At 32.2% G+C, this 15,505-nt stretch overlaps 1 protein-coding gene across 1 annotated transcript; it reads left to right on the top strand.

Moving 5' to 3' along the window:
* Positions 1-664: 664 nt before the first annotated feature.
* Positions 665-12,925, top strand: LOC115439343 (zinc finger CCHC domain-containing protein 24). Its single transcript, XM_030163176.1, has 3 exons — positions 665-775; positions 8,650-8,814; positions 12,783-12,925. The coding sequence occupies exons 1-3, from the start codon at positions 755-757 to the stop codon at positions 12,894-12,896; spliced, it is 300 nt and encodes a 99-aa protein (XP_030019036.1). The 5' UTR covers positions 665-754; the 3' UTR covers positions 12,897-12,925.
* The last annotated feature ends 2,580 nt before the right edge of the window (positions 12,926-15,505 follow it).

Here is a 15,505-nt window from a genome sequence, read left to right as displayed (position 1 = left end):
CGGATTTGGATGACATTTTCAGGAAATGTTGATACTGGCACAAGGAACAAATTATTAAATTTTGGTGGTGATGGGGGGGGGGGGGGGCTGATCTGCCTTGGTGGAGGTCTGCGCTATCCAAGTGCTTTTCTAGTTACTTTTGTGCTTTATTACAGTTGAGAAGTTGTACTTTTTTACTTTTAAGTAAAGGAGTTGAATCAGTACTTCTACTTTTACAAGAGTATTTTTCACAAAAGTAGCTGTACTTCTACTTAAGTACAGAATGTGAGTACTTCTGCCACCTCTGTGTGGTAATAAACACCACATATGTCATGTGCCTATCTGATTCCAGGAAAAGGTTAGGGCACTAGTAACCAGAAGCTGGTTTGTGCACCTATTCACACTTTCAGTTTCAACATGCAGGAAAACAACATAAAACATGTTTTGTCTCATATGAGGAATTTGCCCGGGTTTTGATGAATCTAAATCAGCCACTGGGACAATGCTCAGAATGCAGAATTCAGATCATTTCATTGGCTCTGTGGCAATAGACAAACTGGTATTTCATGCCACAGCACTCTCATTGCCAAAAAAAACCAAACAAACCTGAGCCCACTAGTGGCCTTCAGTAGTATTACCATGAATATATAACATACTGATGCTTAAGTTTCATTTTCCAGCTGCGGTTGTTACCTGCTGGTAGACACCTGTCACAGACTAAGAAGAGGTTTTTTGTTTTTGTTGTGGACGCTGGTTTAAGCACTTCGAGAAGGTGATGACGAAAACAAAGGGAAAGGTAAAAACATCAACAATAGTACCTTAATTTTTTTAATTACTGGAATTACTGGAAGTGCAACTGCATAGATACTGAACTCAGCATTTGTGCACAGATTGTTCTTTACTCAAAAGTAAGTTATCAAGAGGAAACAGACAGTCATGTTGTTGGTAGAAAGATTGAATGTCACATAAAGTTAGTTTATATAAGTATGTGACTCTAAACACCTTTATGTTTGATAGAGCTACCTCTTAATTATCTCTCCAGTCTCCACTTGTATTAAATTCATATTGAATTCCTGTACAGTGTGTGATATTAACACAGAATAGAAAAGAAAGCATACAGTATATATATATATTTTTAACACAACAGCAGCTGGGAGTAAAAAATAGGAAAAAAGGTGAACGACACGCACATCCAAAATTAGAGGTGTGCTGGATCCCAAAAAAGTAGAACGTGAGAAAAATAAAGGAAGGTCCGCACAACCAGTGAGCTCCCAAACCATTTAATGGTGACGTTTCGGGCCGAGGCCCTTCATCAGACTGAGGACAGAAACTTACACAGGTGTTCTATATGTGGCATCTAATCACAACACGTGACCCGCATTACACGTCATAACAGAAAAAAATTATTAAAACTCTTCAAACATATGACCAATTGTAAATGATCAAGAGTCTTACATTTCAAAGTATCCACAAATACAAAATACACAGGCATTATTGTTATTGCTAAAAAAAATCATTAACGTCATCACAAACTGTCCAAACCAAAGTAATGCATACTTAAATGACCAAATAAATACTTGAAATTCAATTATTTATAAATTTATTCAGGTGTCTGTACGTGGGGGTGTGGTCCATATGTAACATCACTTACACTAGTGTGAAATGAAACTGAAACTTAAAATGCTTTCAGTGTCCGACTCCCCACTTCTGTTCCTCTATTATACAGCGGACCTTTCACGAAATTTTCACAACTTCTTACTTTTATCGACTGCCCCCCATGAATTCGTCATGTTAAACCCCCCCCCCCCTTATTGGCACCCCAGGGTCTGATACTATCATAATAACCTATAAATAATGAAAACTGCAATTATTTATTGTTTTAGTGTAAAAAATTCACTTATTTTTCTTAAATTTAGTTTGTTCATTTTATTCACATTTTTTAAAGAATAGTTTGTAGATGTTAACATTTCCTTGATGTAATTTTACTTTTTTCACCCAAAAACATAATGAAAAGTTTGGAGTTGACATTTTTTAAAATATTATTATGTAATTATTTTTGTGGTTTAATCCACTTCAGATCATATTGTGCTAAATGTGGCCCCTGAACTGTATGAGTGTTCATATTTCGAAATTATACTTCACAAAAAATGTGAAAAACCTGAACAAATGTGAATAATCTGAAATATCTTAAGAGAAGTAAGAGCAATTTTTGCAATATTATGTGTGTTATAACATTTTTGTGTGTATTTGTAGCGCCACTGTGATCTGTAAGTTGTAATACACATGTGTAAGTGATAAACTGAGGTATAATATAGTTAAAATTGCACTTATTTTTCTTAATAACTTTTAGCTTGTTCATGTTATTCACATTTTTTGACATAATTCTACTTTTTTCACCTGAAAACATAGTGAAAGGTATGGAGTTGATTTTTTTTTTTTTTTTTTTTTATTATGTTATTATGTTTGTGATCCAATCCATCTGTAAGTTGTAAAACACATGTATAAGTGATAAACTGAGGTATAATATAGTTAAAATTGCACTTATTTTTCTTAACAAATTTTAGGTTGTTCATGTTATTCACATTTTTTGACATAATTCTACTTTTCTCACCTGAAAACATAGCGAAAGGTATGGAATTAACTTTTTCTTTTTTAAAAAAATATTATGTTCTTATTTTTGTGATCCAATCCATCTGTAAGTTGTAATACACATGTGTAAGTGATAAACTGAGGTATAATATAGTTAAAATTGCACTTATTTTTCTTAATAAATTTTAGTTCGTTCATGTTTTTCACATTTTTTGACGTAATTCTACTTTTTTCAGGTGAAAACATAGTGAAAGGTATGGAGTTGACTTTTTTTTATATTATGTTATTATTTTTGTGATCCAATCCATCTGTAAGTTGTAATACACATGTGTAAATGATAAACTGAGGTATAACTTAGTTCAAATTGCATTTATTTTTCTTCATGAATTTTAGCTTGTTCATGTTATTCACATTTTGTGACGTAATTCTACTTTTTCACCTGAAAACATAGTGAAAGGTATGGAGTTGACTTTTTTTTATTTATTTTTATTATTATTATGTTTGTGATCCAATACATCTGTAAGTTGTAATACACGTGTAAATGATAAAATGAGGTATAATATAGTTAAAATTGCACTTATTTTTCTTAACAAATTTTAGGTTGTTCATGTTATTCACATTTTTGACGTAATTCTATTTTTTCCCCTGAAAACATAGTGAAAGGTATGGAACTGACTTTTCTTTTAAAATTATATATTTTTGTGATCCAATCCATCTGTAAGTTGTAATACACATGTGTAAGTGATAAACTGAGGTATAATGTAGTTAAAGTTGCACTTATTTTTCTTAACTTTTAGCTTGTTCATGTTATTCAGATTTTTTGATGTATTTCCACTTTTTCCACCTGAAAACAGTGAAAGGTATGGAGTTGATTTTTTTTTTTTTTTTATATTGTTATTATTTTTGTGATCTAGCCCACTTCAGATCATATTGTGCTAAATGTGGCCTCTGAATTTAAATAAATTTGACACCCCTGCTATAGACAAACTGATAAATCGGTATAAAACAGTGCTTGAGTCTAATGTTTACATGTGATGAAGTGACTGCGTTTTTTGTGCGTACATGGTGACACTAGCCTCATCATTTCTGTCATTACTCAGACTTTCCCTGAGTGTCCGTCCGTCCGGTCATTGGAGTCATGTTCATATGTCGGTTTGTCAGTGTCACAGCTTGGATGGGACCGGTGGAAACTTCAGAGTGCGCCGTGCCCTTTGCCACCCATGAACTTCAGACTTTGAGCGCAGTTGTTTTGGCTTTCTGCAAAGTGAAAGCTGCTTTCCCTCAGGAAGATGATGCAGTCTGTACGCACACGCTTGAGAAACAGCTATCAGAAGTGACCTCCCACTGCGCGTCGCCGTGGCAAAACGATACAAACACAGGCCTGAACGCTGCTTTTAACCCTTTATACTCAAATTCAAACATTCAGCCTTAGTGTGTTTTTGGAGGACATAACCAGACTTTATTACTTTTGTGAAATTTTTCAAATTTGTAGGAAATCAAGGTCAATGAAGTTACCATATTTGGTTCCTTGCCCATAAGTGGCAAAAAAAAAAAAAAAAAATCCAAAAAGTATATATTAAAATGCGGTTCCTACAGGTTTCCCACAAATTAAAATTAAGACTTTGAAGACTCCTTAAAACAGATTTTAACCCTTTCATACAGAATTATATAAAAAAAGTAACTAATTTTTTTTTAGATTGATTTTATTACTCAAAATTGGGCTACCATTGAAATGCATTTTAGTATATATATATATATATATATATATATATAAAATATCATATATATATTTTTTTTTAAAATATGGTTTTATTAAGAAGATAATTAATCCCGAGACCCAGGAAAGTACAAGTTTTGTTTTTTTTAATTAAATAATTGCCTATATTGGAAACATCATGATGCAACAGTTTTTTCAGATGTATTTTTAGTTTTATTTTTATGGAATGTCTTTTGCAGTGGACTTTTTTTTTTTTTTTGTATAAAGCTGTGAAAGTCTAGTCCAGAAACATGCACAGAAAACCCATACCTGGGTCTTTGGAGGTTAACTATATAAAATCACAGAGCAGTCTAAATTCTAAAACTAAAATGATATTTTTATTCATTGTGTTGCTTAGGATCTATAGAGACTGCCCCCATGTGATTTGGAGAATATTGCCTTTGTAAACCTTTGGAAAATGGGCTTAAACTCATGCATGAAGGGGTTAATGCCTGTTTCATGGCCATACTGGCAAAAAATTGTGACTCCTTGAATTTACAAAAATGTATTTATTTACTCCAACGCATTGATTCCCACAAAGTTACCTATAATTGATTCCTAATTTCAGGATAAATTGTCACATTTATGGCAACATAACTTAAGACCTACCATATCTAATTCAACCCTTTCATGCATGATGTCTACATTTGCGGACACATAGTTTAAAGTCACTTTCCAAAGGGTTATAAAGGCAATATTCTCCAAACCACATGGGGGCAGTCTCTGTAGACCCTAAGAAATACAGTGAAAAAAGTATCATCTTAGTTTTATAATTTGGACTGCTCTGTAATCTCATAAAGGTAACCTCCTAAGACCCAGCTATGGGTTTTGAGTTTCACAGCTTTATACAAAAACAAAACAAAACAAAAAAAAATAAACCATTCACCTCAAAGGACATTCCATAATTTTTTTTTTTAAAAATGCATCTGAAAAAACAGTTACATCATGATGTTTCCAATCCAATATAGGCAATTATTTGATTAAAAAAAAGCTTAAAAAAAAAAAAAAAAAAAAAGTACTTTCCTAGGTCTCAGGAGCTCAAGAATCTTCTTATTAAACCATATTAAAAAATAAATAAATTAATAATAATAATAATAATTCAAAATGCATTTCAACTTTAGCCTAATTTTGGGTAATAAAATCAATCCCTCAAAAAATATTGATACTTGTTTCAGAATTCATGCATGAAAGGGTTAATACTTTTTTTTTTTTTTAAATAATTGTATTTTTTCATTTGGAGAGACACTTTACAACAGACATCCAAACACATTTGTATACATTGTCTGAAAAATCAACAATGCTAAAACATGAAATTCAACATATACACGTTTCATATAGTTCTCTGTTTAGAGAAAAAACACAAAAAACAAAACAAATACATCTGTAGTAAGTCTTCTCCTGTTTTTTCTTTTATTATACATATATATATTATTTAATACCTTTTAAAGACTTTTTTTAAGGCATTAAGTGTAGATTTGTAAATTCAAGAAAAACACATTTAAGGTGAAAGGAACATGTATTTTAGAACATTAGAACATGACTTTTAGAACATTAGACCAACATAAGTGCTGATCCAGACCCCCGTCCACATCCAGTGAAAAAAATATCTTGAATTCAGAAAAAAAAAAAAAAAAAAAAAATCTTCAATTAAGTTTAAAAAAAAAAAAAAAAAATCTTGAATTAAGCCAAAAAAAAAATCTTCAATTAAGTAAAAAAAAATCTTGAATTTGGCAAAAAAAAAATCTTCAATAAAGTAAAAAAAATCTTGAATTAAGCCGAAAAAATCTTGAATTAACAACTTAATTTTTTTTGTTTGTTTTAATGCAAAAAATAACACTAAATTATGAAAATATTGACATTTCCAAACTATCCTGTAACAATAAAATGTGAATAACCTGAATAAATATGAACAACCTGAAATGTCTAAAGAAAATTAAGCACAATTTTAACTATTTTTCTTCCTGTTCCTCAGTGTTTAGTGTCTTTGTAAATCTGATCCATAATGCACATGGAGAAATGATAAGTTGAGAAATAATTTTGTTAAAATTGCACTACATTTTCTTGCGTTTTTTAATTTAAATTTCAGTTTTTTCAGTTTTTTTTTGATAGTTTATAAAAGTAAGTACTTTCATAATTTAATGGGTTTTTTTTACACTAAAACAAAGACAAAAAATTGGAGTTGTCATTATTTATAGGTTATTATGCTATTTTTTCTGGTTCTAGTTGTTTGATTGTTGACTTACTGTCCTCACTGGAACTATTGCTGTCACTGTCTTGTAATGTGTGTGGAAATGACCAAAAACAGTCACCTGCCCGGTAAAGGGTTAATAGCGTTCTTTTGCCATGTCAAACACATTTCGAGGCATACGTAGAGATGTGGGAAGAAAATGTATTTGAAGCTTTCCTCGCTTGACATGTGCTCAAGCTGTGAAATCAAAACAAGATTTCATGAACTCCTCCAGTGGTGTGGGTCCAAACTTAATTTTGACTTGCTCTACTTTTCAGCTTCTAATTTAAACCAGTCTGGTCCAGATGATTTCTTTGTGATGGGTAGAGGATTTTGTCATGTTATACAAGTGCAGAGTTCATCTGGGTTTTATTTCCTCCCCGCTAAGATCTCTGCTTCCTGATTGGTGTGTCGGGGCCAGCTGGGAGGGATGACTGAGGACCTGAGGTATTTGTCCTGTAGTAGGGAGGCCTCTCCCATTGGTCCCCCACAGGCCGGGGCCTCCTTTACGGTCCCTGGGGAACAGCTGGAGGGAGAGATTTCATTTCTAATGGGAAAGCCGAGACTCCTTCTTTTCTGTCTCACAAATAAATCAGACTCAACAATTAGGATGCGTTTCCACTTCCTATTTGTTATTATTATTATTTTTTTTTTTTTTAACGTATAAATCGGTTTTTTTTTGTCTAAAACGGCATCATTTTACACCTGTAATCCTGTTGAGATAAAACTGTAAGACACTGTCAGACACTTAACCCATGAAGACCCAGTGTTACTTTTGTGTCAGTTCCCAAAATAATTTTTCCTCTCTATTTAACGTTCCTTAAGTGACTTATCACCACTTATTGTAGTAATTTCTCCTGTATTTTAAGGTTTTTCCAGTGAAAATCGGGTATTTTCTCATATTTAATTTACTAACCATTTAGATCACAGGTCTCAAACATCTGGCCCGGGGGCTAAATGCGGCCCACCAAAGGGTCCAGTTCGGCCCCTGGGATGTTTTTGCCAAGCGCAAAAATTCCAGTCTTGAATTGAATTAAGCAAAAAAGAATTTTGTTTGAATTAAGGAAAAAATCTTGAATTAAGCCAAAATAAATCTTCAATTAAATAAAAAAATAATCAATTAAGCCAAAAAAAAATCTTCAAGTAAAGAAATCTTTAATCAAGCCAAAAAAATCTCAAATTTTGCAAAAAATCTTGAATTAAACAAAAAAAATCTTCAATTAAGTTAAAAAAAAATCTTGAATTAAGCAAAAAAAAAAAAAAAATCTTGAATTAAGTAAAAAAAAAATCTTGAATTAAGCCAAAAAAAAAAAAAATCTAGAATTAACAACTTAAATTTTTTTCTTTGTTTTAGTGCAAAAAATAACATTAAATTATGAAAATATTTACTTTACAAACTATCCTGTAACACTAAAATGTGAATAACTTGAACAAATATGAACAACCTGAAATGTCTAAAGAAAATTAAGCACAGTTTGAACATTTTTTCTGTCTGTTCCTCAGTGTTTAGTGTCTTTATAGATCTGATCCATAAAGCACATGGACAAATGAGAAGTTGAGGAATAATATTGTTAAAATTGTACTAAATTTTCTTACGTTTTTTTTTTATTTAAATTTCAGTTTTTTCAGGGTTTTTTTTTTTTTTTTGGATAGTTTATAAAAGTATTTTCATAATTTAATAGGGTTTTTTTTTTACACTAAAACAAAGACAAAAATTTGGAGTTGTCAATATTTATAGGTTATTATTGTTATTATTTTTCTGGTCTGGCCCACTTCAGATCAAATTTAGCTGAATATGACCCCTGAACTAAAATGAGTTTGACACCCCTGGGTTAAAGTATCAAAGCAAATGAGCTGTTTTCTAACGTGCGCTGACAGTGGACTAAATAATCATCTCATTCCTCGAGACTCGTCTACTTCATAAACTCCCCCGTCTGGGCCACCAGTGGGGCTCCGATCACCTCCCAGTCTAATCATGCAGAGCTTTGATTCTGGCCCTTATCCAAAGAAAAGGTGGTGAGAGGCAAAAAACAAACCAAAGCGTTTCCAAAGCTGCTGAGGTTTATACACTGACAAGGTTTTGTTTTTTATTTTACAGGCTCGGCCCAAAGGGGAAGGCCTCACCCCGTATCAGGGAAAGAAGCGGTGTTTTGGGGAATATAAATGCCCCAAATGCAAGCGGAAGTGGATGAGCGGAAACTCCTGGGCCAACATGGGACAAGAATGTATTAAGTGCCACATCAACGTTTACCCTCATAAGCAGGTAAGGACAGAAAACCACAAAAAGAAAGACATATACTGTCATACCGTTAGAAAAAAGATGAGAAAAACTGTAGAATAGTGTCTTAAGACAGGGGTGTCACACTCATTTTCTTTCAGGGGCCACATTCTGCCTAATATGATCTAAAGTGGGCCGGACCAGTAAAACAATATAAATAATAGATTAAGAACTTATAAATAATGTCAACTCCAAAGCTTTCTCTGTTTTTGAGTGAAAAAAGTCAAATTCCGTAATGAAAATGTTTTCATCTACGAACCGTACTTGAACACAACATGAACAAATATGAACAACCTGAAAATTTTAAAGAAAAATAAGTGCGATTTTACCAATATTACACCTTAGTTTATCATTTATACATGTGCATCACAACTTAGAGATCACAGTGGATCTACAAATACACAAAATATTTAGTAAGAGGCAGAATATTGGTCAAATTCCACATACTTATGTTAAGAAATTTCATATTGTTCATTTTGTTCAGGTTATTCACATTTTTTGTAAAAGGAAAAGTAAATAAAAGGAAAGGCTGTAAATATTAATATTTTTGTGTAATTTTACTTTTTTTACACACAAAAAAAAGACAAAAATTTGCGTTTTTTCATTTATAGGTTGTTACGATTGTATTTTACTGGTTCCGCCCACTTCAGATTGAATTGACCTAAAATAATTTTCACATCCTTGATTGTTTATATCTTCATTATAATTTTTGCATTTCACAAATTCATCCTAGGGGCCGGATGGGACTTTGGCGGGCTGGATTTGGCCCCCGGGCCGGATGTTTGACACCTGTGTCTTAAGATGTATTTTAGGGGCACTTTATAAGATTGCCATTATAACAGACTGACTCGGTGTTTTCATATTTTCTTTGCAATAAAAGTGTCAGAAAATGTCTTTTTTGACAATTCCTTTGCACCTTTGTTTTCAGGAAGAACTTAACTTTCAATATCTGGCCATTAATTATCAGTATTATAAATACTAAATGCTTAAAACAGTGTGTTTTAGGAAAAAAGAAAAAACAGACTTGAAGTTTTTAACATATTTGTACCAGTAACAACTATAAATGTCAAAAACAAACATTTGAGATTTCAGAAAAAACTTTCAACTATTTGCATCTGCTCAAACATGCTTTTTGGTCTGGAACATTCAGTATCCATTTTATGGCTTCATAATTTTTGTTATTTCCAGGAGTTTTTTAGCCTGTGTGGAAGTCTCTGAAACCGTTCCTTTCTACTTGTACCAGAGTTCCGAATCATTGCCGTAAAGTGTTATATAGTGTTGGAAAGCTCAAGATTTCAGCTTTCCGATGCCATTTGAATTTTGTTGAGAGCACAGACCGTACAGGAGTGATAAATGCAAAATGCGCGAGAGAGAACAGTTGTTAAAGGGTTAATTTGTTAAAAAAAAATTAACTGTTTTCTTCAAAAAAAATCTCACTTGTAAAGAATCCAAAGCCCCTTTTCATGTGCTTAAGTCAATAAACTATGAAGGTAGATTTGTTTCTTTATTGCTTTAACAGAAAAATTTTAAATAAAAAAAACAAAAACATTTTTGACAAAAAAAAATCCCTTTTCAATCAAAGAAAAAAGTGGCTGAATGCAAAAAATATATTTGAGATCCCCTTTTTTTATTGAAAAGGTCTTTTTTATTGAAGCAAGTTATTTTTTTTATTGGAAATCATTTTTTTGATTGAAGTCATCTTTTTTGTATTTGGGCCATATTAGGAGTAGGATATTTATGTCTTTATTGTTCAATCCCAAAAAAACTTCCCTTCAATCAAAAAAATTTTTTTTTTTGATTGAAGTGAAGTTTTTTTATTGGAAATATATATATATATTTTTTTAATTGAAAGTATTTTTTTTTTGGTTCAAACAATAAACAAACAAATCTACCTTCATAATAAACCAGTTAGGGAACAGAGATGTGCCAGTACTGATGGTTATAATGTCTATTTGGCCAGTTTCTGTCGCCACTATTTTGTATTTTGTCGTATTTTGTTTCCTTTTCATGTTGTTTTGTCTATATCTGCTGACACACTAATCACTCACAGACTAAACTCACAGTCGACATCAATAAAGTTGACTTAAATATCACTGAGTGTTGGAAAACACACACAGGACACTACAGATTCAGGCGACACACTTGAACGATTACTTGATTATGTGCATGAACAAAGTAAGGAACAATACAGCCTTAATTCCATCCTTATTTCTACTAAGTTAATTGCTTTTACGTCATTTTCTTTTTTCCTGCATGTCTTGTATTATATGTGTCACTGTTGAACATCTTAAGTAGTACATGACAGTACAATATAGTACAGGAATATGTAATGTCTAATAATGATAATATAATAATGTTTTTTTTTTTTTAATTATTCCTTGTTCATGCGTTAAAAAAATTAAGCACATTTTTTGTAATTGTGAGTGTTTGGTAAGATTACTTTACACACTAGGGACAGCCCTTTTTATTCACACCTGAACAATTCTTTCATTCAAAAAACCCCAAAAAACCCCATACTTTTTATTGCAATTTTGCACCAGTAAAAAGTTGAATCAGCTGTTGAAAAATGAGCAGTTTATACATACAAAACAATGCAGTAAAACAGCAGTTGATAATGACGCAGTACTGATTTTGTAGTCTTTTAAATAAAGTGGTAAATCATGCTTAAATGCATTCTTTGATTTGTTATCTCATTTTTATACTAATGACCCCGCCCCCCAAAGGGGAGGCAAGGGGTATTTGATTTTGGTTCGATTTGTCTCTTTGTTTGTTTGTTTGTTTGTTAACACTCTAGCAGCAAAACTATTGGTTGAATTCATACCAAATTGGGTTTATAGATTGCCAGTAACCATGAATAGATCTCATTACATTTTGGGTAAAGTAGGTCAAAGTTCACATTTTTAGGAATTTTTGAAATCTTTTTGTTTCTCCATTTACTTATAATGGGCAAAATTTCAAATGTCTGTAGCAGCAAAACTACAGGGTGAATTCCTACCAAATTTGGTTTATAGATTGCCAGTGACCCAGAATAGATGTCATAACATTTTGGGAACATTAAGTCAAAGTTAATTTTTCTTTTTTTTTTTTTACGCATTTACTTATAATGGGCGAAATTTCACATCTGTAGCAGCAAAAATATTGGTTGAATTTCTACCCAATTTGATTTATAGATTGACAGTGACCCAGAATATATGTCATTAAATTTTTGGAAAAGTAGGTAAAAGTTTACATTATTTATTAATTTTAAAATTACACCCCCCCCCCCCAATTTTCTTATAATGGGCAAAATTTCAAATGTCTGTAGCAGCAAAACTATTGATTGAATTCATACCAAACTGGGTTTATAGATTGCCAGTAACCCAGAATAGATGTCATCAAATTATGGGAACATTAAGTCAAAGTTTAATTTTATTTTTTTTTTCTCGCATTTACTTATATGGGTGAAATTTCACATGTCTGTAGCAGCAAAACTATTGGTTGAATTCCTACCCAATTTGATTTATAGATTGCCAGTGACCCAGAATAGGCGTCATTAAATTATGGGAACATTAAGTCAAAGTTTAAATTTTTTATGATTTTTTTTTATCGTTTTTTTTTTTCCCCCATTTACTTACAATGCGCGAAATTTCACGTCTGTAGCAACACAACTGTTGGTTTAATTCATACCAAATTAGGTTTATAGATTGCCTTTGACCCAGAATAGATCTCATTACATTTTGAGAACAGTTAAATTTCACTTTTTTAATGAATTTTTAAAATCTTCCCACTTACTTATAATGGGTAAAATACATGCGAGGGGCGGGGTTTGTTGTGCCTGGCACCACTTGTAAATACATTATCATGGTTATATTATCTGGCTTTAAAAAACAGGTCATTAAAGATGATCAAAAATGAAGTTTGATTACTGAAAATAAATATTACGTTGTGAAATTTTCCCTTTTTCTTTATTCCAGCGTCCTCTGGAGAAACCAGACGGGTTGGACGTGTCGGACCAGAGCAAAGAGCATCCACAACACCTGTGCGAAAAATGCAAAGTCCTCGGCTACTACTGCCGACGTGTGCAATAACACTCCTCATCAGCCCCCATATCCCCTACAGTTTTATCAGAAGGGGTAGTTACACGATCCAGTGACTAAAAGTTCATGATTATAAACTTTGTTGTACTGTTATGCAACTAATGTTAAGTGAAGTATATTTCTCCAGTGTGACTCTGGGTAGAAGTAAATGGGAAATGTCATCTTTTTAGTGGAGATCAGTCCTTTGCCTTTGCTGAGTTTCCTATAACAGTCAGACCTTTATCGTTATGTGAGTTTTCACTTTAAGCCTTAACTATGAATCTTACCAACTGTGAATTAAGATACTTTCTGTCTTCTCTCATGTTCAAAACGTAGGAACAAAGTTCACGAATGAAGATTCTCTTTTACATGTTTGTATATTATTCAAAATATAAAAGGTTCTGTATCATGATTTTCTGTATAAAATATGCAAAGGAGGATATGCAGCATTGTTGTGTATCTGCATTATTATCTGTATTATCAGTACTGGATGGTACATAATTTTTTGAATATACTGTCTTTTAAAGCTGTTAGTGTTATGTTTATTACTATGGAAAGAATATATTAGCCAACTAACATTTATAGTTTATACTGTCAAATATTCACCTTTCAGGGTTTTAGTAATGATGTATTTTAGGACCATTTTCTTGTATAAATGAAAACAGTTATATTTGGGCACCTAGTTTTAACCCATAAAGACCCAAACAGCCACTGGTGACACAAACCATCTATAGTTATAAACGGTTTAATACCTGTTGATCCAATAATTCTATCAATCCATGTTAATAATTGATGTAAAATACAGTTTATCATCTTTTCATGGTCATCAGATATGACCCATTTGGATATTCAGAGGCTCAGTAGTTACCATGGAAACACCATCATCTTCTCCAACATTAATTTACCAGGAAAACCCATGGAGTTGGATAGCAATATCTTTGCTGAAAAAGTAACGTTTTCGTCATTTTTTTTCTGTTTTGATATAATTAACTTGGGATTTACTCTGAGTTTTCATGAACATCTACATCACAGGTGTCAAACTCATGTGAGTTCAGGTGCCACATACAGACTAATATGATATAAAGTGGGCCAAACAAGTAGAATAATAACGTAATAATATATAAATGATGTCAACTTCAAACTTTTCTCTATGTTTTGGAGCGAAAGAAGTAAATTTACATTACGAACAGGTTTACATATATAAACTATCCTTTCAAAAGATGTGAATAACATGGAAAAAAACTGAAAAAATCTGTCATTTTAACAATATTCTGCCTCAGTTGATCATTTACACATGTACATTATAACTTACAAATACACAAAACATTTAACAACAGGCAGAATATTGTTAAAATTACACTTATTTCTCTTGAGAAATTTCCGGTTGTTCATATTTGTTCAGGTTATTTACATTTTTTTTGCGAAATTATACTTTGTTTTAGTGTAAATACAAGAAAATATTTACATTTACAAGAAAAAAATGTGGAGTTGTCATTATTTTTATGTTATTATGATAGTATTTTACTGGTCCTGCCCACTTGAGATTGAATTGGTCTGAATGTGGAACCTGAACTAAAAGGATTTTTCATACCTTGGTGTAATTTTGGCATTTCACAAATTCATCCCAGGGGCTGGACCGGACCCTTCAGCGGGCCGGATTTGGCCCCCAGGCCGCATGCTTGACACCTGTGATCTACATGATCTGTGAATTAAATATAGGAAAGTACGTGGTTTACACCAAAAATGCAAAATCCAGAAGATAATATTTCTTAAAAATCAGTGATAAATCAGTTAAGAAAGGTAGAAATAGAGAAAAATTCATTTGGGAATTGCCACAAAAGTAGCACTGGGTCTTTATGGGTTAAAAAAAAAGTCACCAAAGAGCTTCAGATGGGTTTTAGATCGTAGTATTTGTCTTAAATTACAAACTTTTAATGGTGTTTTAATGTACCAAAGATCATTAAAGGTTAAACCGTTGACTTAAACTGATAGATATGGGTGCCTATGGTGGATTTAAGGTCTCAGTTCATCCAAATAACATGAAAAAGTACTCACTATAATGTTGGGTTAGTGGAATTTCTTTTACATGGTCTTTATTAGTAAGTGCTTGGATGGAAATGTTTAAATCTCAGTTTTTTCTAAGGACTTAAGGGAGCTTTTTGTGATGTTTACAGATTAAAATATTACAAATAACACCTTCTAACTTTACTCCAAAGATACAGTACATATGCACTAAACCTGTCTTCACGTGCTATGGGAATTATGGTAAATACTTGTTATGAACTCAAAAATTACACATGAACGCCCCCTCAATGTCGTATTTTCCACTGGAGACATGGGAAAGTATTTTGATACACAAGCTGCTGAGATTAAAATAACCTTTAAACTTTTCAACATAGCTGAGAGCAACAAGGGATTCATTGCTAATAGACTGATAAACAATGCTTTTATAACACAATTTATGAAAAAATTTTTTAAAAAGTATTAAAATTCAATGGCAGATGAATTAACATGTCCAAAACTCTTATACCCAAGAGGAAGGTAACGATAAATTGTGTCGGCAATTTTTCATCTTGCTACGACAGCACAAGCATTTGAACACAACACACCTGTAAATTCTA

This window comes from Sphaeramia orbicularis, chromosome 19, assembly GCF_902148855.1.
Source record: "Sphaeramia orbicularis chromosome 19, fSphaOr1.1, whole genome shotgun sequence".
Taxonomy (NCBI): Eukaryota; Metazoa; Chordata; class Actinopteri; order Kurtiformes; family Apogonidae; genus Sphaeramia; species Sphaeramia orbicularis.
This window is presented reverse-complemented; position numbering and strand designations above follow the sequence as displayed.